Source organism: Magallana gigas, chromosome 2 (genome assembly GCF_963853765.1).
Source record: "Magallana gigas chromosome 2, xbMagGiga1.1, whole genome shotgun sequence".
NCBI lineage: Eukaryota > Metazoa > Mollusca > Bivalvia > Ostreida > Ostreidae > Magallana > Magallana gigas.
In genome coordinates, this window is record NC_088854.1 from 3,658,767 (window position 1) to 3,686,662 (window position 27,896).

At 36.3% G+C, this 27,896-nt stretch overlaps 1 protein-coding gene across 1 annotated transcript; it reads left to right on the top strand.

Moving 5' to 3' along the window:
* The first annotated feature begins 13,184 nt into the window (after positions 1–13,184).
* LOC105321675 (nose resistant to fluoxetine protein 6) lies at positions 13,185–23,921 on the top strand. Its single transcript, XM_066074564.1, has 17 exons — positions 13,185–13,295; positions 13,769–13,977; positions 14,453–14,594; positions 14,733–14,911; positions 15,110–15,188; positions 15,278–15,386; positions 15,652–15,854; positions 16,457–16,627; positions 17,050–17,146; positions 17,259–17,351; positions 17,786–17,951; positions 19,188–19,267; positions 19,364–19,471; positions 19,595–19,715; positions 21,202–21,388; positions 21,690–21,832; positions 22,522–23,921. The coding sequence occupies exons 2-17, from the start codon at positions 13,801–13,803 to the stop codon at positions 22,639–22,641; spliced, it is 2,175 nt and encodes a 724-aa protein (XP_065930636.1). The 5' UTR covers positions 13,185–13,295; positions 13,769–13,800; the 3' UTR covers positions 22,642–23,921.
* Positions 23,922–27,896: the final 3,975 nt, after the last annotated feature.

Genomic DNA, 27,896 nt, shown 5'->3' on the forward strand with positions numbered 1-27,896 from the left:
AATTGGAGCGTCTGGACGTGGTGTAGAACATACCACGGAAGAAAACTATGATTCCAAAGGTGCAAGACCTAAAACTAAGATGTATGCCCAGACAGAAGATTCGTTTGAACTTTACGATAGAAAAGACAGGGTTCAAAAGCAAACATCGTCGATGTATTTAGATACGCCAGACAATATGCCAAGAAATATAACAACTCGTAGAAACAGGGATGTGCCGCAGGCTCGCACGTATGATGAGCAAGGGAATACAGATAAGCCTGGTAAGCTGAAACCAGCAACATACGATGGTTCAACATCATGGGTGGATTATAAATCACATTTTAATGCGTGTGCTTGTCTGAACCATTGGTCCGAGGCTGAAAAGGGAATGTATCTGGCTGTTTCCCTTAGAGGTCAGGCTCAAGGAGTGCTTGGAAACCTGGCTGAAACATTACAGATGAATTTCAGGGCACTATCAAAAGCTCTAGAGGAGAGATTTTCCCCAGCCAATCAAACGGAACTATATAGAGCTCAGCTCAGAGAAAGAAGACAAAAAGCTAGTGAGACGATACCACAGCTCGGACAAGATGTCAGACGATTGACACGGCTGGCCTATCCTACTGCCCCAGCGGATGTTTGTGAAACTCTCGCCAAAGAGTATTTCATTGATGCTCTTACAAGCGCAGACATGCGTCTGAGGATAAAACAATCCAGGCCACATGATCTCAACGATGCTATAAGACACGCAGTAGAGCTTGATGCATTTGTTGGTGCAGAACGTAAAAAGTATGAAGAAACCGGATTTCTAAGAGAAGTTGGGGATCAAATTAAGCCTGAACCAAAGCGGGAAAGTTTGGAGGAAACTGTCGGTTCAATACAGGAGATATTGGTTAAACTGCAGAAAGAAATTAATGATTTGAAACATGAACAGAAGGGATCTCCTAGAACCGACAATGTGCCAGTAAATCCTATGAAGTGTTACAATTGCGGCAAACCTGGTCATATAAAGAGAAATTGCAGACTTAACCAGTCAAACAGAAAAAATGATCAGAAGTTTCCAGTACTGAACAAGAACAAAGTTGACAAACCTGGTGAAAGGAAAACCGGCAGCTCCGGACATTTCAAAAAGGCAACGCTTGGAATGAGAAAACCAATTGCAACATGTGGGTACCAAGGAAGCATTGGCGTTCAAAGAAATGCTAATGAACCAGGAATGTATGTCAGAGGAAACATAAATGATATTTCTGCCATGACGTTAGTTGATACAGGGGCTACAGTTACACTAGTGTCTCGGGAAAAGTTTGAAGCGATAAATAAAAAGTGCAAAATTGAATTAGCTGAAACGAATCAAAGTATTCTATCAGCGTCTGGTACGCCTCTTCAAATTTACGGTAAAGCACTTGTCAAATTTAAGTTTGGCAACAAAATATTATATCAGACAACACTGGTTGCTGACATGACTGTTGATGCTGTTCTGGGCCTTGATTGTTTGAAGACTAACAAGGGCATAATTAATTTGCAGGACAGAACACTGACCTTAGGAGATGAAACTCACTCACTAGAGTTTGAGGGGAGAATTGGATGCTTTAGAATTGTAGCACTTGAAACTGTATCCATACCATCCAAAATGGAAATTGTTACAAAAGGAAAAGTTGTAGTTCCAGAGAACGAAGAGATGCACTTAGATGTTGGAGTAGTGGAACCAGCAGAAACGTTTTTGAGTTCTGGCAGAGGATTGGTTGGAAGAACAGTAGTGAAAGGTAGTTCTACTGTTCCAGTAAGACTCTTTAATCCGTCTGACAACAATGTTATCATCCACACTGGAACAACGGTTGGGCAATTGTCACCCATAGACCGTATAATAGAGGAAAATTACCAAGCTACAATGGGAGTTGAGAAACTGCCTGAGCATTTAGAGGAGTTGTATAGAAGGACTAGCCAGAATATGAGCAAAACAGAAGCAGGTGCAGTCAAAACACTCCTAATAAGGTATGCTAATCTATTTACAAAGTCCGATAAAGACATGGGAAGAACAGGACTTGCTAAACATAGCATTGACACCGGTGATCACAAACCCATCAAGGAAGCTCCTAGACGACTCCCAGAATACATGAATACAGAAGTAGAAAAGCATGTGAAGGAAATGATGGAGAACAAGATAATAGAACCATCAAACAGTCCTTGGGCTTCTAGAGTGGTGCTTGTAAAAAAGAAGGATGGTTCTACACGATTTTGTGTAGACTATAGGCGTTTGAATGCTATAACTGAAAAAGACGCCTATCCAATTCCACGCATTGATGAGACCCTGGACCAACTGGCAGGGTGTAAATGGTTTTCAACCCTCGATTTACACTCAGGCTATTGGCAGATTGAGATGGAGCCAAAAGACAAAGCCAAGACAGCATTCGTCACTCGAAATGGGCTATATCAATTCAATGTCATGCCTTTCGGGCTGTGTAACGCCCCAGCAACGTTCGAGAGGTTAATGGAGTTAACATTACAAGGGTTGCACTGGGACATTTGTCTCATCTATTTAGATGATGTCATTGTATATGCAAAGACATTTGATGAAATGAAGACTAATTTGTCGAGAGTCTTCGACAAACTTGCAGCAGCTGGACTAAAACTGAAGGCGAAAAAGTGCGCGCTATTTTCACGAAGTGTTGATTACCTAGGACATGTTGTGTCTGAACATGGTATTTCCACAGACCCAAAGAAGACCGAAGTTATTAAGAAATGGCCCCAACCTTGTAATGTAACAGAACTAAGATCCTTCATTGGTTTCTGTACGTAGCTATTATCGTAAATTCGTTCCAAACTTTGCAGTTTTGGCGAAACCATTACATGCTTTGACAGAGAAGGGAACAAAATTCATTTGGTCTAGCGATTGTCAAAAGTCGTTTGAAACTTTGCGAAATAGGTTAATCAGTGCACCCATTCTAGCACACCCAGACTTCACAGAACCATTTATTTTGGACACTGATGCCAGCGACATGGCTATGGGCGCTGTGTTGTCACAATTACAAGATGGGGAAGAGAAAGTGATTTGCTATGCAAGTCGCTGTTTAAGCAAAGCAGAACGAAAATATTGTGTCACACGTAAGGAACTTCTGGCCATCGTCCATTTTGTGAAACATTTCAGACATTATTTGTACGGAAAGCTATTCTTAATTAGAACAGACCATAGTTCATTACGATGGTTATTGAACAAGAGAGATTCTGAAGGTCAACTTGCTAGATGGATCGAAACACTTTCTTCTTATGAATTCGAAATTCAACATAGACCAGGGAAAATGCACACGAATGCAGATGCTTTGAGCCGAATGCCATGTAGACAATGTGGAAAGGATAACTGCAATGGCAAAAACCTTATTAGCAAAGGGCAATTTAGATCAGTCTTCGAAGAAAAGTATACAGCCAGCACGTCAGTGCATGAAAGTCAAGAAGCAGATAAAGACATAGCTTTAGTCAAGTCTTGGCTAGAAGCAAATGAGAGACCATCGTTCGAAGATATAAGAAGTGCAGGATATTTTCTGAAATCACTATGGAGTCAATGGAAGAGACTGAAACTAGTAAATGGAATAGTATGTAGACAATGGACAGTGCTCGAGACAAATGACGAAATACTCCAGCAAGTTATTCCTCTTTCTGACAGAGGAACGATTTTGAGACTGTGTCATGATGAAAGAAACTCGGGACATCTTGGAGTGCATAAAACGTTGGCAAGAGTTAGGCAAAGGTTCTACTGGCCTGGGTTGCAACAAGATGTTAGACAATATGTCACAGGCTGTGATATTTGTATGAAGCGGAAGAATCCAAACAAGAAAAAGATAGCACCGATGCAGATAGTTCCATCAGGAATGCCTTTAGAGCGCATAGCAGCTGATATTCTCGGCGAACTTCCAGTTACAGAAAATGGCAACAGATATATTTTAGTAGTCTCAGACTACTTTACCAAGTGGACGGAGGCTTTTCCTATGCCAAACATAGAGGCTAAGACCGTGGCTAAATTGATTGTAGAGGAAGTTATTGTAAGGCTTGGGACACCTAAAATAATACATTCTGACCAAGGCAGGCACTTTGAATGTGAACTTTTTAGGGAAGTGTGTAAACTTTTAAACATTCAGAAAACGAGAACCACTGCCTACCATCCCCAGTCTGATGGGATGGTAGAAAGGTTCAACCGAACCTTAACAAGCATGCTTAGCGCATACGTACAGGAAAATCAAAGAGATTGGGACACACATATTCCCTATATTATGATGGCATATCGGTCAGCTGAGCATGAATCGACAGGTTTTACACCTAACATGCTTTTGCTAGGAAGAGAAACGTCTTTGCCATTGGATTTGCAGTTTGAGATGCCGGAGCCTCTAAAAGAAATGAGTCCAAATGAATGGGCTTGGACTCTAAGAGAGAGAATAGAGAGAACTCACAGTTTTGTTCGTCAATACACAGAAGCTGCTATGAATAGACAGAAAAACTATCATGACATGAAGATGTCTTGGGAGAAATTCAAACCAGGGGACCAAGTTTTTGTTTATTTCCCACAAAAGAAAATAGGTTGTTCTCCGAAACTCACTTCATTTTGGCGCGGGCCATTTGAAGTCCTTAAAAAATGGTCCGATGTTCTCTGCGCTGTTAACTGTGGAAGAAAAGGAGAAAGGCAGATCATACATTGTGATCGTTTACGCAAATAGAGGGATCAAACTCTCAGAGGAGAGGATACTGGATTAATTACCGAGCTGTTAGACAGTTATACTGAAACAGATGAAGGAGAGCAAGAAACTGATAAGATTGTAGAGAGTGTTGATGAACTTGTCGAGTCTACCAGGCCTAAAAGAAAATGTGGCCGTCCGAAGTGGTTAGAGGACTATGAGTCCTATTAAGTTGTGTAAAACTTTATTATTAAGTAATAAAGCTGTTTATTTTTTTTATATTTTGTAGAAAATGCCGAACCTGAAAGTAACAAAAGCTAAAGTTAGAAATCATTGTCCATTGTGTGAAGGAGAAGTTGTTGATAACCAATGGCCTGAACATTTGATGAGGTGCACGGGAGGCAAGTTTCCTTGCAAAACGTGTGGAAAATTATTCAAGAAGAAGGAATATTTGATCAGACATGAGAAGAAATTCCATGAGAAAGAATCAGTCAATCAGAATGACAATGGTGTTGACAGCGGCGATGAAGGGTGGCTTACACAGGACCCAGGTGATTTGCTTGGACAGGTATCCAGTACAGATGACAGTTCCAGTGACGAGGGAGTCGAGTCATGTGAAGAAAATTCAGAGGGGATCAAAGAGCAGTCTCAAGTAGCGTCAAATGAAGATAAGGGTGAAAGTGAGAAAGAGAAGCATAGTGCGAAACCAGAGAGCCGTAGTCCTTTGGAAAAGGGTAGAGTTGTGCGAAAGCGTACAGAACCAGCTCCAGTGTTTGCACCAAAGAGGTCAACACCATTGGTTTCAACCCAAAGCAGCGGGGTCTGCACATCTTCCGTTCCGAAGTTCAGTTTCGGAAAGACGTACAAGTCGTCGAGCACACAGACGGAGAATCAGTCTGGTGATGGACAAAAGAGAGTTTTGAAGAAGCGGAAGTTGCACAAAGTCGTGTCAACCTACACCAAGGATGACAAGCAGGTTGAAGAAATTGTGGAAGAGGAAGAATTCGAGTACATGGAATGAAAGACATTGATTGATATGAACAGGCAGAAACCTTGTTATGCTTCTAAAACATTTTGTTTTGTTGAATAACTTTATCGAAAATGTATTATAAAAAAAAAAAAGAGTTCGTATTTGGTTTTACTTCATATGCAGGGTCGCATATATTTCGGAGGCGTGGGTAATGTAATGAAAATTCCTTTGATTATGTAAATAGAGCAATCAGGGTCAATCAAATATATTCAATCATAAACTATTCCTTGGGTGTGGTTAACTGTCTCAAACGTTTTGATGACCCTGCGATGAGTCAGCAGAATTGACGTAGGGTATAAATAGGAAGCGCGTCTGCGCATAGTAGTTAGTCTGCTGATAGACGCAGAGGAGAGAAGACCTCAGAGAGCAGAGATACAGCGATTATAGTAGGTACGCTTTATGTTTCATTTGCGGGACCCCAAAATACTGCGGGTGGACCATTTGAAACATTACGGTATATCATATAGTCCGGGAGCATAGGCTCAGAAATAAATAAGTTCGGACTAGGTTCAGCACAGGGTCTGAAACGGTGGTCTGAAACAGTGGTTTCAGACCAAGTGTTGTACAAGGATAGCTGAAGGAAAATAATTAGTTATAAATCAGTTAGAATCATCGTGTTTGATTTAATTTGATGAAAAGTGTTTAAGAGTTGATTTTACTCCAATCATTTAAAAACGTAGGAAACGTTTAGGGAAAATTATTATCCGTGGTTTGAACCCACATTACACGTTACAATATCAGTTATAATTTATCCTCAATTCAACTTAGATTTTTAATTATATCATCTTTTAACCTGTTACCTTGACAGCGGGTCTCATAGCAACATTTATGGTCGACCTGCACCGAATCCTGATATCAACAAAAAACCTTAAATCTTTAGACACCTACAAAACCATTTCACCTGACCGCTGTCTATTAGAACAGTCTACACAGTGACAAAGGATTGGGTATAAACAAATGCCCCATGTACCTCGACTATGGAGAATATTACGTGTAATGGCTGCAATACTCAAAGAAACTATGGAGCAAACAACCTGGACAGATTTTTTCTTAATAAAACGAGAAATCGTAGAACTCTGAAAATGACTGTTTAGAACTGCTCATTTTAACAAAGTCTTAGCAAAGTTAAGCTAAAAAATTAAAATATCTGTGTACATGTACCGCAGATTTTGCTGCTTCATTCACAAAGTGTGTCATAAACAATTATCCAAGTTCTGATTGATCAACATCACAGGAGGTCATAAAAACGTGATGCCACGATCACTGTCACACTTCTCGTACATGTGTAGGTGATCTTACTGTCCCGTGAGTCAGAGCGTGAATGATGGCGGGAACACGATGGAGGATCCCTGGCACGGCGTGGAGTAGAACACAGCAATATAATGTATCTATTGTAATGATCCACCGGTTCTCTGTGTCAGTGGGTCCATGCATGTATTCCAGGTACGAATTCATAGCTGAGGAATTATCTTTGATTGATACATACATGTATACATGCAATAAATGAAGTCAACTAAATCAGGCTCATATTCTGATTCATATCTGCAGTATTTTTAGTGTACTGAGGAATATTTTAAAATTCAAATTATTGTTGAGTTTTTTTTAATTATTCAACATTCACTAAATTACGACACATTGTATACAGTAATTGACTGGATATGAGGGCAACCTATAACTTGTTGGCCCCGAGGACACAAATATTACCCAAGGTCGAAGGCCGAGGGCGATGTTTTTGTCTGTCCAACAAATCATATTCTCCCCCAATCCTATAGTTGGAAGTTAATTTAAAGTAGCAACTAGCCATTGATATTCAGTTTTCCGTTTTGCCGAGGTCGGACGAATATTTATTAGCTGTGTTGTAGCGGTTCAACATTTTTTTATGCTGAATCGGCAGCCTCCTCTGCGTCGAATTTGTTTGACCGGTTAAATCAATATTTGTTTTGTTGGTCTTTTTATAAGCAAGAACAATAAAAAATGTTTATAAGGATTCAACAAAGAAAATTGGGGTTCGTAGATATCATTTATATTCTGGATGTAATGAAAATCACCCACTTATTTCTGATTTAATGATGGAAAAAGACTCATAAGTTAAATCGAAAAAAATCGCAAATGTCACTGCATGTATATTTCAAGTTTGTAAGATTTAACAAGATTCATCGGCTATCTAAGTGATATAATGTGTGTATATATCAATCGTTTGGGTCATCGTAGAATCCGTCATGTTTTGTACATAGACGTTTTAAAACAGCAAGCCAGAGTAACGCCCACTATTATAACACAAACATTGCACCATGATCAGCAAATCACCGAAAACAATCACCTAACAAACATAAATAAGGATGACTGATTAAATGTTGTGGATGCTCTACACAGACATTTTTTGCATGACAAACAAATTTATTTGAATAAGATTAACGTTGTTGGTGATCAGCGTTTCTTGGTAAGAGAACATATACCTGCGCTACTCGACCGACTGCGTTACCTGCAGTTCAGGTCTTCATTTCATTTGAGAAAATATAACTTGCACAGTCGATGAGTTTAGTAAGGAATCTTAAAAACTTGAAATATGCTGACATTGGTGATTGTTTTGTAATTAATAGTCTTCTTTCTGATTAATTAATTTCTAGCCTCATAAACTGTCAACTTTCTAACAGGTGCGTGTACCTGAATTCTCTCCAATCGGAAAGATTTGTGACCAGTGCATAAAGTTCAAAATAGCAGCTTAACATAAATAGACATATTCCAATTCAAATTTGACATTAGAATACTATTTTCAGAATTCAAAGCACGCGTCTTTAATATATTTATCTTTGTTGATGTAAAAAAAATCTATCCTGCAAATATTCTTGAATTGAAAAAAGCCTCATATTGTGTCAATTGTTTTCTCAAGATAAATGCCAAAAATTGGTAACTTGCAACAAAAGTTTTAATTTCAATCACGAAAATATCTTTCTGGGATTTTTGAAATTGGATCAAACAATCAAAATTTAGAAAAGTAATGAACGGATATGCCAATCTTCTTTACAGTGATAAATGATTTGAGAATACTAATCAGATTAATGTTTAAAAATTCGAATAAAGTATTTTGTAAAATTTCACTTCAGATAAAATAAGCCGGTATCAATTTGGGGAAATCGCTCGCCTTTCATGTTGTATACCACTAGATACGGAATTCATTATATTTTGATACCATTTAAACGTTAGCTGATTTTTTACATAATATTTCAGACTGGTCGTTTAATTGGACTGTTTTATGATTGTATGAATGATATATTTACATCAAAACTTCTTATTTGTCTTCCAACCCCTGCGTTTTACTTTTGATATAAAATTCGGAAAAATAATAAATTACATGCATATGAAATGACTGTTTCAAGGATTTCTTTACCATCAAGAAGTCTTGTCATCTTTTCAGGGAAATCTGACACAGAGGAAGTATCTTTTGGATGTCAATATTTTAGGGGATTTTTATTTGTTTGTCAAACTTTAGATCACCTTACCACGAATTGGCAAATTTAGGTTAACTATCCATGAATTAGGAAGTGGAAGTGGGCAGGTATTGATGGAGGAGAATCAAATCAGAATTTTTTGGTCCTAAAAGAAATGCTTCTTTATAACCACCATTAGAGACACGCGCAGATACCAAACCTTCGCGGCTCATCACTAGAGAGCACGTTAGCTACTCCATCTTATACGATAAGACATGCATTGTCCATTGTGCCTAAAATAAAGACTTTATATCCAAAAATAAGTCAACAAGTGCAAAGGTTAACGTGTTATCTTATCATTTAAATCTGCATGTACTCTATATATAATTGTACATGCAAACATCAAGAAAAAAAATCGGTGGTAATATTCTTTTTAAAAAAAGCGACTGCATTACAGTATTCTAATCAAATTTTGTTTTGACCACTCATTAGTCATTACCTTGCTCTTTGTAGACCGTGTACTGATTAGGGTATCAGGTTGGCCATTTTATACGTATTATACGGTTACAGGTAGACGAAGGTTGTACTGTACATAAGCATTTCGTAACTTGGGTCACATCTTCTAGTCTAGTACGTAAATTGTTCACTTCATTTCACTTGTAGATGAGAGAATGGCCTGGTCTGTGGTACTAAATCATTGTACAGTTACATACCGGTATTGTTATAGGCAAAGATAGATGGTGGCAGGGTTTAAAAAGCTAGATTTAGACAATAATAAATAAAAACAATTGTAATTGACGCAAATAGCAATCAAGCATAAAAAAAACATCAGTTTTTGAGTTTTTTCGTTTAAAAAAATAAGCCACTACGTTTTCAGTTGTTTGTTGTGGGGAGTGAGTATTTAACCTCCTCTTCAATCGTCCTCACCATTAACCGAGGTCATTAGGTCAAATCAAAACATCAATTCAGATCTGTTACGATTCTGAAATATCCTTTACTGTTGTAATAAATCGAAGGACTACGAACAGGACTGTTTTCGGTGACGAGTTACAATCTCATGTATAAAGTTATTTTCTTATCATTGTCTTATTCTAATAATGTAATTTAAAATAAGATTATTAAATACTTTTTCGTTCGAAATAGTAATCATTTGGTCAAAATAAGAGAGATAACTTGTATTTTTGGTTGAACAATGTGGGGTTTTCCAATAATAAAACAAATCTTTTAGTCCCAAAATGTTTTCAAAATCAATTTGCACTTTTACAATTTATTTTAAATCATGTATAAAAAAATTCAGATAAAAATTCAGTATGTTAATTTGTTTAATACCTGTGCATTGTAGTCCAATGACCAGCAGAGAAATAATAAAAAAAATCTTGTATTTAAAATTGCAAATTAACGCGTAATGAACTCGTCAAGAGTAATACCTTCTATGAAAATTCGGCGTGAAATCTTAAATATATACATGTAAATGTAGGCAAGAATCAAACGTAACTAGCGTGTCTCGTTCTATATACTGTGTTATAAACAATAATTGCAGTATGTATAAAAAATATCGTAGATATTGTACTACACTTATCCAGATAATGTCCGAAATAGACTATAACTATAAAGGTAAAGGAAGGGGTACATGTATATGGCATTGTACAAATAAAATTGTAATGCCTTTGTATCACTGACTGACACTAATTTAATGTTAATAGTACAGTTTGGAACAGTTACATACTATAGAATTTATGCAAGCTGTGATTTTGAAAAACTAAAATGTCCAGAAAGGATATATATCGCCTCCTAAATGGGATCAGAATATGTAGGGATGTGTAGTCGGCACATCTACTCTAAGCTTTTGTAATGATTGATGATTTTAAAAGTATGTTTTCTGTGAATGTGCGTAATCAACTGATTATATCGGCCAAGTTTACAGTAAGATGACATAGTTCTTGTATTTCTATGTGACATTGAAATAAATGTATCGTTGTGTTTCATATACATTTTCTGAAAGCACGCACATAACGTCACCAACGCCTTCCAGTCATACATCATTTCTTTTAAGTCGTTTTTATTACAGATACAACTTTTATATACTTACGGGAATTGTACGTTTTCCCGAAATTTCCCACAATGTATACATTAATTAATACAATCGATTTACACAATATACCATCTCATAATACACCGTTTGATCCTTTGGTCACAATCGAGCGATACAATATACTGTGGTAACAGAATTCTAGCTTATCCTACACCGTTTGACTTGAGAAGCGATGGACTTAAAATCACGTCAAGGGAGGAATACAAGTATTATAATTCGGGTCTGTCTGATCTCCAGTAGTCAGTCATTTAGTGTCCACAACACTTTCGTTCTCAGGCTATGTATGTCGAAACGCCTTTGAGTTTTTACAGTGTAATATCACATCTCATCATGTCCGTCACAGAGACCAATATTGATTTTGAGGTCAAAATTGTAAAATGTCAAGATAAGAAGCTCATTTAAAAATTTGAAGGTCAAGGTTTCAAGAAGACTCCTATTGACTGATGTTCATAGGTCCTAGTCAGACATCATTTGTGTATAGATGTATTACATTTTATGGTGGAGGTGAAACATTTGAATATCTTAATCGATAATCTATAGCTGAAAAACGTTTCAATAAGAATCTCTGTAACTATTTAAGAAAGGTCCCTTCCGACATTAATGTAGCTCCCGCTTGTGAGAAAAGCTATCCTTAAAGTTCAACAGCTGAATCTTTTATTACAAAAGGTCGTTTTTTTAATGGGGTTTTTTTTCAGTACGTCTTCGTCAAGTACCTCTTCCTCTTTCTTAAGGTGGTCCATCCATAACTATCATATTTCATATCTAATAGATTTTAAGTTTGATCACTGAAATCTTAGTGAGAGTTTAAGGGGTTTATTAAATAATAAGGATTCACCTTTGAAATTCAAAAAAAAAAATAATTAAAATTGACAAATTTATCATATGTTGAAGTTAACATTGAAATTGAATTGAAATCTATGGAATTTTTAAATATATTTCTTTAGTACAAGTAATTTTCTTCCATTTCTCTCGGTAAAAATTGCAAAAGTTTTCCCTTTCTTCAAATATGCTAAAGTAATTCATACTTTATTATACATATTTTCAGAAAATGATTTTTAAAAATTTTCTTATAGGGCAGACAACTCTTTAAAAAAAGTTTTAAGTGCAAAAAGTTCATTTATTTGACTACACACATACACCCGAGTTTGGTTTTATGTCGGCTTCATAATAGCTTTAAAATATGTATTTGATGTAGTATAGACCAATCAAAATTGTTAAATTCGCTTTAGTTATAGATGGACGACCTTAAGCGGGGGTCACACAAAAATGTCCTGAATCAGCTTGCTGCAATTTAGTATATAATGGTTAATTTTCCAAATGTTAAACAATTTACGGTAAATTTGACCAGGCACACCAGCTAAGTTTAATGTATCAAAGTGAAATAGTGAGATCATTGAACAGTATATGGTATGTCATGTCACTGAGACGGGAGTCAAGAATTTTAACGGATATATATCAGTTCAATTTCTTTATTGACCAATTCAGGTCCCTTAAGGGGCAACAGGAAAATTTTCATAATATTAGCAGAGTCTGAACTTTCCAGTGGTGAACATTAAACGCATACCCTTTAAATTATTTCGATAGCATTGAAATAAAAATCTCTAACTACCATAATTTGTTACCGTGCAGTAACAGCTTCTTGATTTTCTTTTTTTTAAATCACATGTGAAGCATTGAAAAGTACTAATTAATGTTTTTATGCATGTACCTTCAGATGCGAACAGTTATACATGGTTATATACAGCTAAATAATGAAAAATATCACGACCGGTCTTCAAATGTGAAGCAAGTTGACTCGGGTAAAGTTAATTTATTCAGTTCATTAGTCTTTGGGAAAGCAACAAATTCTTGATGTTAATAAAATCGCATGCCGACCATCACTACAATAAGTTAAATATAAATCTTTAAATTAGAAAAACATTTTGAGATTAAAGTAAGACCTCAAAAGTAAACAATGATAATATTACTCAAATGTTCTTCCATATATTTCGAAAATGAAGATCGGGTTCGGGGAATAATAAAGATCGGGATCGGGCAAAAGTATCAACAATATTTCCTCCTGGGCTGGTATGTGTTGTTGCTTACAGTGCAGGGATTTCTATAATGCTGTAAGTATGATGAATTATGTCATTACAGGTTTTCAGGTATCTTTTGCGTCGCATGCCAAATTGGTATAAAGGACCTGTTGTTGAGAAGTGGAAAGTGTTCATATACTAGCTAGGGTACAATGGGGTACTTGTAGTGGATATGAAGTCTAACGTTACTGAGGTGCCACCAGTTCTTGCCGTGTACTATAGTATCATTTCTCGCCAGTGCACTATTACATCATTTTATCAACACATAAAATTATTATATACGAAAAATGACTATAGTGAATATATCTTAAAACATTGATTAAGTGCATGAAATATCCTTCAAATATTGGGTACAGATATCCCACCACATTTATTTGGTATAGATATCCCACAAGCATTAGATGCAGATATCTTACAAACATTGAGTGATATCTAATGAACATTGGGTCGGAGACATATTACATAATGATTTCCTTTAGACTGAAATGTCACACTTTCTTTTACAGGTACATGTACTTTGAGTGGTGAGCATACAAAGATGGCTTTGACACAGACTGTATTAGGTTTGGTAGTTTTGGCGGTCTGTCACTGTTCCAAACACAGCCAGGATATCCCTGGATATCATGACCTCCTGAAGCAGGGCTTCTCTAAGCTTGTGACCAGAGAGTCTGACCAGTATGTCCTTGACAGATACGATGTTAAGACTCTGATACAGGTCTGTGTTTGATTATTTTAGTCGTTAACAACTTCAGTTACCTGATGCAATTTTTCACAAAATGTCTTACAATACATTTTTAACTGTTAACCACAGTTCCAAACTATGTAGATGTATTCTTGCTCTTATACATGTATCTGTGGTTTGGACACACAGAACAAGGATAGCTGCAAAAACTCCACGCAAGACGTGATAACTCATATTCTCACCATCCCTTTTTTGTTATCATTCCTTAACTGATTTGGCCCCAATGACGTAGCTGCAGGTCTGTAGCTTCAAGCCTGAAAACTTTCAAATGGATGACCTGGATACGATTTCTTTAGACCGGGAGCTGCAGACCAGCAGCTATCTATGATATAGACCTATTGAATTGATCTACATCGTAGAGGCTGAAGGTCAATAACTTGACGCTTGAATTTTTTTTCATTAGAAGAAGCAGATATGCACACAAATACTCACAAGTTCCATTTTGTAGAGAATGGTCTCAGCAGAGGCTTTACTCAGTAGGAAAGAAACTGGACTTGATCTCTCGGCTGCTAACATATCAGAGCCATGTAGTGTCGGAGTGAAGCTCTTAGAAGACGGGCTACAACAAAGAAGTTTATGGGCCATTAAAAGCAAGTAACAGGTTAACTCTATTAATGTCCAGACACATATCCGGTATTCAACAAAGAAAGACACACAATATTTTTACTATAAAAAATAACCCATTCTATGGTTTCCCGTTTGTTTCATCTATTGTTGTAATTTTCCAGTGTTGGATTCCTTCTTCAAGATTCCAAGTGGTGTTCTTGATGGTGATATCATTTGGCCCGGACAATACGACGAATGTATTAAGATTAACCAGGCATTCAATGACAGGCTAACATACAACATGACATTCCTGATTCATGGAAAATACTTCTTGGCTGCTCTGCTTATTCCTGTGGATCTTGTGAGCAATAATTCATTTAGAACAAATTAAAATCTCGTTGGAGATTGTAGTCTTGCATTTTCTTTTATTTCTGTTGACAAGCGGGTAACAGTTTTAGATAATTTTGAGTGGTTTGATATACACGAAGACATGAGAATAATGCTTTCAAATACTGATAACTCTGGAAAAGTGATTTAAACTTTTACCGGTATATTTTAGATAAAAACTAATTTATCAATGCGAGTAGGACTGTGCCTGCCTGATGTGTGTGATAAGACAGATGTCAGAGAACTATTAGGTCAGTGCTCAAATTGTATCTCAAAGTTCACACATTTTTAAAATAACTTACATTAGGTTGATTTGATATTAAATGATTTTGTCTTACAGAATACTATTTGGGTATACTCTTTGCAAATTCAAGTTCAAAATATGAAGTAAATTCTGTTTCTCACCCTGAGACGAAATTTGAGAGGACCCCTGAGTTCATCATAGCGAGGTAAGTAAAACAAAGTTTGAGATTACCCCTAATTTCATCATAGCTACATAAGGACCCCTGAGTTTATCATTGCTAGGTAGGTAAAACAAGCACCCCAAAACTCGTTATTGCCAGGTAAATTAGTCTAATTAAAGAGCATCCAAGAGTTTAAAATTTCCTAGAAAATAAGGCATCAGTTTTATGAAACATGGTCACTTTTAATAAAAAATTGTAACATTTTATTTTTTGAATTTTAATGTTTAATTTTTTTGGATTTCTTTTTCAGTGTTATTTGCTCCGTCGTTGGATTTCTGTTGTTAGTGGGTACACTGTATGACATGTTTATTTATCAAAGACCGGATAATTCAGATATTGTGAGTGGTAGATTCAACAAACCGGATATAGAACCACCCATCCTGAACTCTGACACAGCCCATCTCCTCTCTACCAGTTCTCAAGGAACACTCATACACAGAGTGTTACACAACCGTATGTACATGTATTAACAAAATTTCTTTATTACCAGACTGCTAATTCATCCAGTATAAATCCAGTACAATTCATGTATGTCTGTTGAAAATTTTGTCTCACTGATATTTGTGTAGAGTAATTTTTTATGGTCATTTGTGAAAAATGTGCATGCTGCAGTTTTACATTCATTTTTACTTTTTTCATTTTATTGATATATTAATGATCATGTGAAGATAGTCAGTGCAACACAGAATTCTTGTCTTATTAAGGGACATAACTTTTATGATGTTTTTATTGCCTCTCAAAATGTCATTTTCAACCAAGAAAAAGTGCAATGTTGTTTGCATTGAACATAAAAAGTAGAAATAAGGGTACCCTGCAGAGATTGAGCTGGGTAGGACACCAATTCCAGTAGTGTTTATATCACCTCAATGACTTGTGGTGATCATTTACTCCGTTTATTTATTTGTTTGTTCATTTCATATACCTTGGGTCTGATTTCAAAATTTAAACTTGTTGCACATTGATGTGGATGAATTATATTATTGATGAAATTAGTTGTAATTTTTGGACTGATTCTGAGTTATCTTGATAAGCCTATGTGTTATAATCAATTTCAGGTAAGCTTGGAAAGTTTTTGCTGACATTTTCCATCAGTACTAATGGCAGTAAAGTACTCAGCACTGAACCCCCGCCCCCCACAGCGGTACAGGCTGTTAATGGAGTACGCGTCCTCAGTATGAGCTGGGTCATCCTCGGACACACCTACATTTTCCTGATCTCCAACTTCAGTAAATGTCATCTTTATATAGATTTTTATGTCTTTTTCAAAGGTTTTACTGTTAGAAGCATCAGTAAATTCCATTCATATATACTATAGATTTTTAAGTCTATTTCTTTGCTGTAAACCAAGTTTACACTTGTCGTTTATGTGACCAGTGATTGGTTTAGAACTAATTAACAATTACCATGATAATTTTCGCCAGGTTTACAATACTGTGTGTGTATTTAATGTTTTGCTATATTAACTATGATGGAAGAATACAGAAAACTGCCTGTACTACTGATCTTTTTGACATGGGTTTCTTGATTAACATTACTCTGGGGTCAACCAGTCGATTTTGATTAAAGGAAACATTAGTTTAATTATTATTGAATCTACCAGGTATATGTAGCTTAAAGATTTCACTTTGTCTGTGTGTTTGTATCTCAGAGAACCTTATCCCTGTGGCCCCTGAGTTGATACACAGATGGACTTTTCAGATCGTCCTCAATGCCATTTTCTCCGTTGACTCTTTCTTTCTGTTGAGGTAGACCTTTTTTTAAATAAAAAAAAACAATATTAGATACTGTCTTTATCGTTCTTTTTTTTTAAATTAAGGCTTTATCAAAAGATGAGGCATTGTTAATCATGTATTTCAGTGGTTTGTTGGTGAGTTATCTGACACTGCACGAGTTAGAAAAAAGAAATGGGAAAATCAATTGGCTGCTATTTTATTTCCATCGATTCTGGAGGTAAGCATTTATTCATCAACCTCACTAAATTTATTTCTCTTAATTAAGTCAGAAAAAGACCATGATAAATAAATAGTGTGTTTCCAGTTCCCCTGTCTACTATAATTGTGTAATCCATCCTTAGAGATTTTATGGATATCTTTTTCTGGAAGTTGTGATTTTGTGTTAATTTCCCTTCTTGGTCTATAAATGCAACAAAGAAATTATCAAACAATAAATCTGTGTTCAGTGTTCTGGCACTTGAGTTGTTTCATAAGTGTTTTATGAATAATGTTTAAAAACAACAATATAGAAAGTACATGCATGAGTGTGTTAGGCTAGCTGAATATAGGTACATGAGCATGCGCTGTATAGGGTTTGGTATTCTAGTATCTGCGATTGTCTAGACGCCAGTGTCATCTATAATTGCTTTACATGTTGTGTGTATCCACAAGGTTGACCCCTACCCTGATGCTGGTTCTCCTAGTGTACACAGCCTACTTCCAGTACTGGGGGTCAGGGCCTTTGTGGCCCCCCAGATCGCCGGACTATGACCAGTGCTCGCAGTATTGGTGGAGGAATCTGCTGTACATCCAGAACTTCTTCCCTCTGAGTGAGGAGGTAAGACTGAGTTCCAATCCTTTCCTTCTGAGGTAGGAGGTAAGACTGAGTTCCCTGTCCCTTCCCTCTGATTGAGAAGGTAAGACTGAGTTCCCTGTCCCTTCCCTCTGAGTGAGGAAGCAAGACTGAGAACCCATCCCTTACATCTAATGAGGAGGTAAGACTAAGTTCCCTTTCCCTTCCCTCTGATTGAGGAGGTAAGACTGAGCTCCCATCCCTCCCTCTGAGTGAGAATGTAAGACTGAGTTCCCATCCCTTTCTGAGTGAGGAGGTAAGACTGAGCTCACATCAATTCCCTTCGATTGAGGAGGTAAGAGTGAGTTCCCATCCCTTCCCTCTGAGTGAAGAGGTAAGACCTAGTCCCTGTCCCTTCTCTCTGATTGAGGCGGTAAGACTAAGCTCCCATCTATTCCCTCTGAGTGAGGAGATAAGACTGAGCTCCCATCTCTTCCCTCTGATTGAGGAAGTAAGACTAAGCTCACATCCCTTCTCTCTGAGTGAGGAGGTAAGACTAAGCTCCCCTTCCTTGTGATAGAGTTCATTAAGAAACAAAACTTCATCCTCTGAGTTATAGTCCCCTTTCTTGTGACAGAGTTCACTTGCAGTGATGGAATAATGATTGACTATGACTTATTACCAGTTGGAATTCTTGTAAGTTTTTGCATTTTTCATTGACTAGGTTGCTGCTGATATAGAGCATATCATGAGAATTTCACTCACGTGTCAAATGGATTAGAATCAAATAGCAGATGCATTTTTAGAAAAAAAAGATCTATGGGATAGTAATGCAACTTTTAGAAGCTAGAATTAAAGAAACTGCCCTTCACAGTCAACAAAGCATGAATCATCTAAATCATGTCCTTTGTAAAATGTACATAAGAAAGATAATTTATTATAATCTTGTACCTAAATACTTCTGATGGTTTAAAAAAATGTTGCATCACTCAAGGGTTGAAGTAAAAGTAAGGTCACGATTGCAATAAAATCATGAATCATCAGGTAAAAGCAACAAATTAAAAAATGTGGCTTAATATTTTAGTCCTATAGTATGATATTTCAGTAACACAGCACATGTGTTCTGTGTCACTACTTTTGGATCAATCTTGGTACACGTGTAATCTTGATTGATGTGAATTTCATGCAATATAGTTTACTTACTTTTCCCTGAACCTTTTCAACCTAATCTAATTTTCAATGGAGGAATTTTTTTATATGTTTATCAAAATTTTGTTTTAGTGTGTGGCTTGGGGATGGTATCTAGCAAATGATATGCAGTTTTATGTTATTTCGCCGCTGCTGATATATCCTCTGTACAGGTAAAGCTGTGTTATCGTGAGAGGCTGTGATTGATTCATCGTACAGGGTGTACACTTGTGGACAATGTTTCATTACCTGTACCATTGTCTCTTCAGGAAGCCACTGATAGGATACATCCTCTGTTTTGCCCTGATCTTGATGCAGGCCATATATAGGGGCATCATTTCTGTGAACTTAAAGATGACAATGAATTCATCAACCAAGTAAGACAACTCTTGTTTTATAGACCCACAAGTTACAATTTGCATACACATATATAAAAAAAACATTTTTAAAAAACAGTCCTGTATGCACCAGTCATATAAATCTTAAAATGTCCTTTGTAGCCAGGAGAAGTTCTTTGATGAGCTGTACCAGCGACCGTATGCCAGGATTTGTCCGTATGTGGTGGGCGTTGTAACTGGCTTCTTCATGTGGAAATCCCGCAGACAAGTCCGATTGCCAAGAGTAAGCTCCCCTCCCTCCACCCACAAACAATCAAACCAAGAGTAAGCTCCCCTCCCTCCACCCACAAAAATCAAACCAAGAGTAAGCTCCCCTCCCTCCATCCACAATCAAACCAAGAGTAAGCTCCCCTCCCTCCATCCACAAACAATCAAACCAAGAGTAAGCTCCCCTCCCTCCATCCACAATCAAACCAAGAGTAAGCTCCCCTCCCTCCATCCACAATCAAACCAAGAGTAAGCTCCCCTCCCTCCATCCACAAACAATCAAACCAAGAGTAAGCTCCCCTCCCACCATCCACAAAAAATCAAACCAAGAGTAAGCTCCCCTCCCTCCATCCACAAACAATCAAACCAAGAGTAAGCTCCCTTCCCTCCATCCACAATCAAACCAAGAGTAAGCTCCCCTCCCCCATCCACAATCAAACCAAGAGTAAGCTCCCCTCCCTCCATCCACAAACAATCAAACCAAGAATAAGCTCCCATCCCTCCACCCACAACAAATCAAACCAAGAGTAAGCTCCCCTCCCTCCACCCACAAACAATCAAACCAAGAGTAAGCTCCCCTCCCTCCACCCACAACAAATCAAACCAAAAGTGAGCTCCCCTCCCTCCACCCACAACAAATCAAACCAAGAGTAAGCTCCCCTCCCTCCACCCACAAACAATCAAACCAAGAGTAAGCTCCCCTCCCTCCACCCACAACAAATCAAACCAAAAGTGAGCTCTCCTCCCTCCACCCACAAAAAATCAAACCAAGAGTAAGCTCCCCTCCTTCCATCCACAATCAAACCAAGAGTAAGCTCCCCTCCCTCCATCCACAATCAAACCAAGAGTAAGCTCCCCCCCCTCCACCCACAAACAATCAAACCAAGAGTAAGCTCCCCTCCCTCCATCCACAAACAATCAAACCAAGAGTAAGCTCCCCTCCCTCCACCCACAAACAATCAAACAAAGAGTAAGCTCCCCCCCCCCCCCCCCCCCCCCCTCCATCCACAAACAATCAAACCAAGAGTAAGCTCCCCTCCCTCCACCCACAAACAATCAAACCAAGAGTAAGCTCCCCTCCCTCAATCCACAAACAATCAAACCAAGAGTAAGCTCCCCTCCCTCCATCCACAAACAATCAAACCAAGAGTAAGCTCCCCTCCCTCCACCCACAAACAATCAAACCAAGAGTAAGCTCCCCTCCCTCCACCCACAAACAATCAAACCAAGAGTAAGCTCCCCTCCCTCCACCCACAAACAATCAAACCAAGAGTAAGCTCCCCTCCCTCCACCCACAAACAATCAAACCAAGAGTAAGCTCCCCTCCCATCACCCACAAACAATCAAATCTCTTACTCATATATGTACAAAGTTACTTATTCCTCTGTGATTTAGAATTTCAGAATATCCTTTGTTTCTCAAGTTGATGAATTTTGTTTGTTCATATAGATTTTATAAATATAGTTCTTTGAATTGACTTTGACCATTGAATGTATTTGCAGTGTGTTGCATTGCTGGGATGGGTTATTGCCCTTGGTTGTGTTTCGGCTGTGATATTTGGGACCACTCATGAAAACAGAGGACACAAGAACTCCCTGTCCGTTGATGCCCTCTACAACTCCCTGTCTGTCCTCACATGGAGCCTGGGGGTAGCCTGGATTATATTTGCCTGTAATACCGGATATGGAGGTACATGGATATCTACAAGCTTAAATAATAATGTTAGAAATGGAATTACCTTTCATGTTTTTACTCTAGTGTTAGCGGTAAGTCTTATCAACAATTTTCATATGGCAGAATATTTGTGTATGCAGACAGGTTCAGCCTCTGGTAGACACATTTTACCTTTAGTTACAAAAACCTAGATAGTTTTAAAATCTGCAGTGATAAGTCAAACAGCTCAAAAGTATTGAACTGTCACAATTTAATACAGACTAAAAGTTTTGCTGGAAATAAAAATTAAGGTTTGCTCCATGTTACATTTACCCAGGTTTCATCAACACCTTCCTGTCTGCGGGGATATGGTCGCCTCTCAGCCGTCTTACCTACTGTGCCTACTTGGTACATCCAGTCATCATGTTTATGTACAGTCTATGTCAGAGATATACTCTCTATGCCACAGACATCAACATGGTAGGTATAGTGTAGTCATCATGTTTATGTACAGTCTGTGTCAGAGATACGCTCTCTACAATACAGATATCAACATGGTAGGTATAGTGAAGTAATGTTTATGTATAGTCTGTGTCATAGATACGCTCTCTCATTGAGTCATTATTGGTGAATAAACTGAGTTTATAAGCATATTTATACATATTTGAATTTGTCAATAATATGAATACTGGGAGGATCAGATTTCTAACACCCCGACAAAATTAACTCAGGTTTGTAAAAACAATTTGATAAAACAACTTGATAATGAGATCTCTAGTTTTAGAATGACCTAGTCTATTTGTGTGATCAATCATACAATGTATTCCACTACATGGCAACTTATCATTACATACATGAGTATTTAGAATGTTACAAAACAAAATTACCATGTGATGTTAAATATATCAAAAGTAATTTACACTGAGCCACTGACATGCTACACATTCTTCATTATCTTTTAAATTGGAACTACATTTTTGAGCAAAGAACAATTTCAGTGGTTGTTCGGTCAACAACTGGTAAAACATGCAGCGTAGCTATAGCCCGAACATTGCTTACGCAATGAGCATGGCCAAAAAACAATAACGACATATGGCAGTGTCATCAACACTTAGACTAACTACATGGTTCTTAATGAAACTTTGACTTACCTCTTCATTTTCTTCCAGATCTTCCTCTTTTTGGGATTTTGGATGTGTACTTATGGTGTTGCTTTCTTTGTTTCCATGGCGTTTGAAGCACCAATGATTGGCCTTGAAAGACTACTACTAAAGAAGCAGAGTTCTTAAGATTTTTTTCTACATTATGATCTGTTGCACCCTATCCTTTAGTCTGAATTAAATTAAACTTTTACTAGCTCCTTTCTAGTCCATTGACACCAAGTAATTGATTGAATTTGCTGTTAGACATATATATATAATATGTTACTAATACTTATGTTGATATTTGAAAAGAGTGTTGGGGTTTTAAATAAATCTACAAATGAAGAAATAAATACCGTAGCTGCAATGTAAAAAGTTTCCTTGAATAGAAACTTGGTTGGTTATAATTATTGTTTTAGGTGTTTTAATATAGATATTGATTCTGAATCTTTTGGTGATGAGATCTTTTTTTTTTTAATCTTTTATATTTGCATTTGTTTTGATACATTCACGGGTACCAGTTTAAGTGTGCACATACATTTATATTGTTACAGTACTTATCAAACCCAACGTAACGCCAGAGTAAACCCCAACTAAACTCCGGGTTTACTTTTGGGGCTTACTTGGGGTTTACCCCGGGTTAACTTTGAAAAATTTGTGTCCAGTTGGGGTTTACTTTGGGTCCACTCAGGGTTTACTTGTGGATTGCTTTTATGGTCCTCTTTAAACATTGAAAAGGGAAGAAGACCTGTCTTTTATCTTATTATCTTACTGCCTGTAATTCCCACCCCTTGTATATTCCAAATACATATGTGGTGTCTGCCTCAGGGATCTACTTTTGATCAGGGTTTACTATCTGGGTTTACTTGGAGTTTAAATTACTCTTGGTCCACTCAAGTAAACTCAGAGTAAGCCCTGAAAGTAAACCCAGGGTTTAATCTGGGTTTACTTTCTGTTAGGTTGGGTCTGATCAGTACTGTGTATTTTTCTTGTAAAAAAATAACCTTACTCTTTAATATCTCAGAACTTATTGTTTGTTTATTAATTAATCAATAATTTATTAATGCATACACATGTAACTTGATGCAGGTGACATGTACTTTAGGATTTGTTTTGATTAATATTTGTGTTTAAGGTATATAATCAATTATATTCAGGTACAAAAATCAATATAACATATTGTTGATGTTTTTAAACATTTTTCCAGACAACTTTTTTGGAAGTTTTGCCAACTAGATTTAGATAATATATATATTTACAGTATATACATGTTAAATTGTTAATGAATTTATTTATTTTGTATATATATAACGTACATGATTCTTAACTTCTTTTTCTTTATGTCCTCCATGTTTATATTTTTAAGATCATGATAAGCCTTTCAAGTTTCATGAAAACAGAATAAATTTATCCTTTTCTACTACTTACATGGGTATTCATTTATTCATGCAAGGTACTTATGTTTTTTTTTATTAAAATATTATTAAAGCGAAATCAGCGAGCTCCAAGAATCAGTGCGTGAGGAAATCAAAGTAGTGAAAGTACTCATGGGAGTTGAACTTGCATAAATTTAAAATCAGTAGTATGTTTGTAGTTGTACAATGTACATTAATAACTAGACAACATTGAGATGGTCACCATCTCAAAGGGCCCTGCTTAAATAATGGACAATAGAATGAAAAGGATTTCTTGAAAAGAACTTTGCTTTGACATTGACCCATAAGTTAGAAATTTTCCAGATGGCTAAGAGCGTTTCTTTACAAATAAAGATACCTGTTCGAGACGATTCAACAAATCACATAGATATAGCCGACTCTAGGGACAGTAAAGGACCATTTTCCACAAATGATTCACTTATATTGCCTGAGAAAGCATCGTAGCAATGTGTTTTTAAAACAAAAATAATTTGGAAGATCACATGGATGTAAATAAACATGTGTAGCGTACTGACAAACGTGCTGATACAGCTCATCTCCATTTTCCAAAATGAAATCTACATCTCCTGAACTCCTGAAGTTCTTTTAAATTGAAATACTTGTACAAATTAAAATACTGAAGAGTGCATTTGAAACACACTGCCTTCCTCGACTCCATTCTGGAAATATATTAGAACCTTGGTGAAAATTACCAACCACACTTTTTTTCAACTTCACTGCTACCACAAGCACCTTTTTGTTGTTTCTTCCTTTCATTAGAACAAGAAGGTGATATATATCTCTTTGGCATATTGGTTTCAATTTTAAAAACAAAATTCGCTCATAATAAGTTGATACACTTAACATACACATATCAATACGCCCTTCTCTTTTATTGATGTATGTCGGAAAAATACGGTAACTGTTCTAGTCCTATGTCCCTGATTTGCATTAATTTCCTTTGTTTTGAAAGACCTTCTCCAGAATGTTCATCTCGTTGTTTGTTCCATTTACCATTGGATGCTCAACTCTACGATTTAATCTCAATGATCAACTCTACGATTTAGTTTCAATTTTTCAGTTCAACCATACTTGCATTGTTGTTGTAAAGAGCAAAACTGAGTAAGATTTTTAGTATATAAGGGGTTTCAAATCAACTTCTTTTATTTCACGGAATAAAAACCTACCCACTCATAAAACTTTGCCTCTTACACCCTGCAGCACAGATCACTAACATGTACAGTCATTGTAAATACTATTGCACAAATTAATAAATACCACTAAAACATCAACGTCATATCATTTACACACACCCTCAATCACTGTAAAAAGATATTTTATTACTTTCGAGATTCAGTGCACTCAAGACATCAATTATTATAACTTTCGCAGACTAACAAAACACACTAAATATGAAACGCTCAAATCACGACAAAAGTCTTTTTTCAGGTTCATTTTAAAATATTCAAATAATAGATTCTTATATCATAGACATAAACGTAATCAAAAGATTTTACATTGGCCTTATTCTACCTAAAACACAAAACGAAAAGTCTAAAATTCGTATAATAAAAAAGTGCGTAATTCAAATATAGAAACTAATTGCCATGCAAGATAAGTTGGTTTTAAAATAAATGATAATCGATAAAATCAACTCCCGTCAGTACTTCAGTACTTTGATTTTTAAGGACGTTGGATCCTGCAATCAAAAGTCTTAAAGTTTTTTCTAAAGTATTTTTTAAAAATCTACATATATTAGAACCTTGGTGAAAATTACCAACCACACTTTTTTTCAACTTCACTGCTACCACAAGCACCTTTTTGTTGTTTCTTCCTTTCATTAGAACAAGAAGGTGATATATATCTCTTTGGCATATTGGTTTCAATTTTAAAAACAAAATTCGCTCATAATAAGTTGATACACTTAACATACACATATCAATACGCCCTTCTCTTTTATTGATGTATGTCGGAAAAATACGGTAACTGTTCTAGTCCTATGTCCCTGATTTGCATTAATTTCCTTTGTTTTGAAAGACCTTCTCCAGAATGTTCATCTCGTTGTTTGTTCCATTTACCATTGGATGCTCAACTCTACGATTTAATCTCAATGATCAACTCTACGATTTAGTTTCAATTTTTCAGTTCAACCATACTTGCATTGTTGTTGTAAAGAGCAAAACTGAGTAAGATTTTTAGTATATAAGGGGTTTCAAATCAACTTCTTTTATTTCACGGAATAAAAACCTACCCACTCATAAAACTTTGCCTCTTACACCCTGCAGCACAGATCACTAACATGTACAGTCATTGTAAATACTATTGCACAAATTAATAAATACCACTAAAACATCAACGTCATATCATTTACACACACCCTCAATCACTGTAAAAAGATATTTTATTACTTTCGAGATTCAGTGCACTCAAGACATCAATTATTATAACTTTCGCAGACTAACAAAACACACTAAATATGAAACGCACAAATCACGACAAAAGTCTTTTTTCAGGTTCATTTTAAAATATTCAAATAATAGATTCTTATATCATAGACATAAACGTAATCAAAAGATTTTACATTGGCCTTATTCTACCTAAAACACAAAACGAAAAGTCTAAAATTCGTATAATAAAAAAGTGCGTAATTCAAATATAGAAACTAATTGCCATGCAAGATAAGTTGGTTTTAAAATAAATGATAATCGATAAAATCAACTCCCGTCAGTACTTCAGTACTTTGATTTTTAAGGACGTTGGATCCTGCAATCAAAAGTCTTAAAGTTTTTTCTAAAGTATTTTTTAAAAATCTACATATATTAGAACCTTGGTGAAAATTACCAACCACACTTTTTTTCAACTTCACTGCTACCACAAGCACCTTTTTGTTGTTTCTTCCTTTCATTAGAACAAGAAGGTGATATATATCTCTTTGGCATATTGGTTTCAATTTTAAAAACAAAATTCGCTCATAATAAGTTGATACACTTAACATACACATATCAATACGCCCTTCTCTTTTATTGATGTATGTCGGAAAAATACGGTAACTGTTCTAGTCCTATGTCCCTGATTTGCATTAATTTCCTTTGTTTTGAAAGACCTTCTCCAGAATGTTCATCTCGTTGTTTGTTCCATTTACCATTGGATGCTCAACTCTACGATTTAATCTCAATGATCAACTCTACGATTTAGTTTCAATTTTTCAGTTCAACCATACTTGCATTGTTGTTGTAAAGAGCAAAACTGAGTAAGATTTTTAGTATATAAGGGGTTTCAAATCAACTTCTTTTATTTCACGGAATAAAAACCTACCCACTCATAAAACTTTGCCTCTTACACCCTGCAGCACAGATCACTAACATGTACAGTCATTGTAAATACTATTGCACAAATTAATAAATACCACTAAAACATCAACGTCATATCATTTACACACACCCTCAATCACTGTAAAAAGATATTTTATTACTTTCGAGATTCAGTGCACTCAAGACATCAATTATTATAACTTTCGCAGACTAACAAAACACACTAAATATGAAACGCACAAATCACGACAAAAGTCTTTTTTCAGGTTCATTTTAAAATATTCAAATAATAGATTCTTATATCATAGACATAAACGTAATCAAAAGATTTTACATTGGCCTTATTCTACCTAAAACACAAAACGAAAAGTCTAAAATTCGTATAATAAAAAAGTGCGTAATTCAAATATAGAAACTAATTGCCATGCAAGATAAGTTGGTTTTAAAATAAATGATAATCGATAAAATCAACTCCCGTCAGTACTTCAGTACTTTGATTTTTAAGGACGTTGGATCCTGCAATCAAAAGTCTTAAAGTTTTTTCTAAAGTATTTTTTAAAAATCTACAAACATAGCTAAATCAAAATTCAAAACAAAATTTAGGGGTCTATATGCTTCATTTGGCGCTACAGTGTATTTAAAATTACCTTTCTGCACTGAAAGTGCAGATTGCACA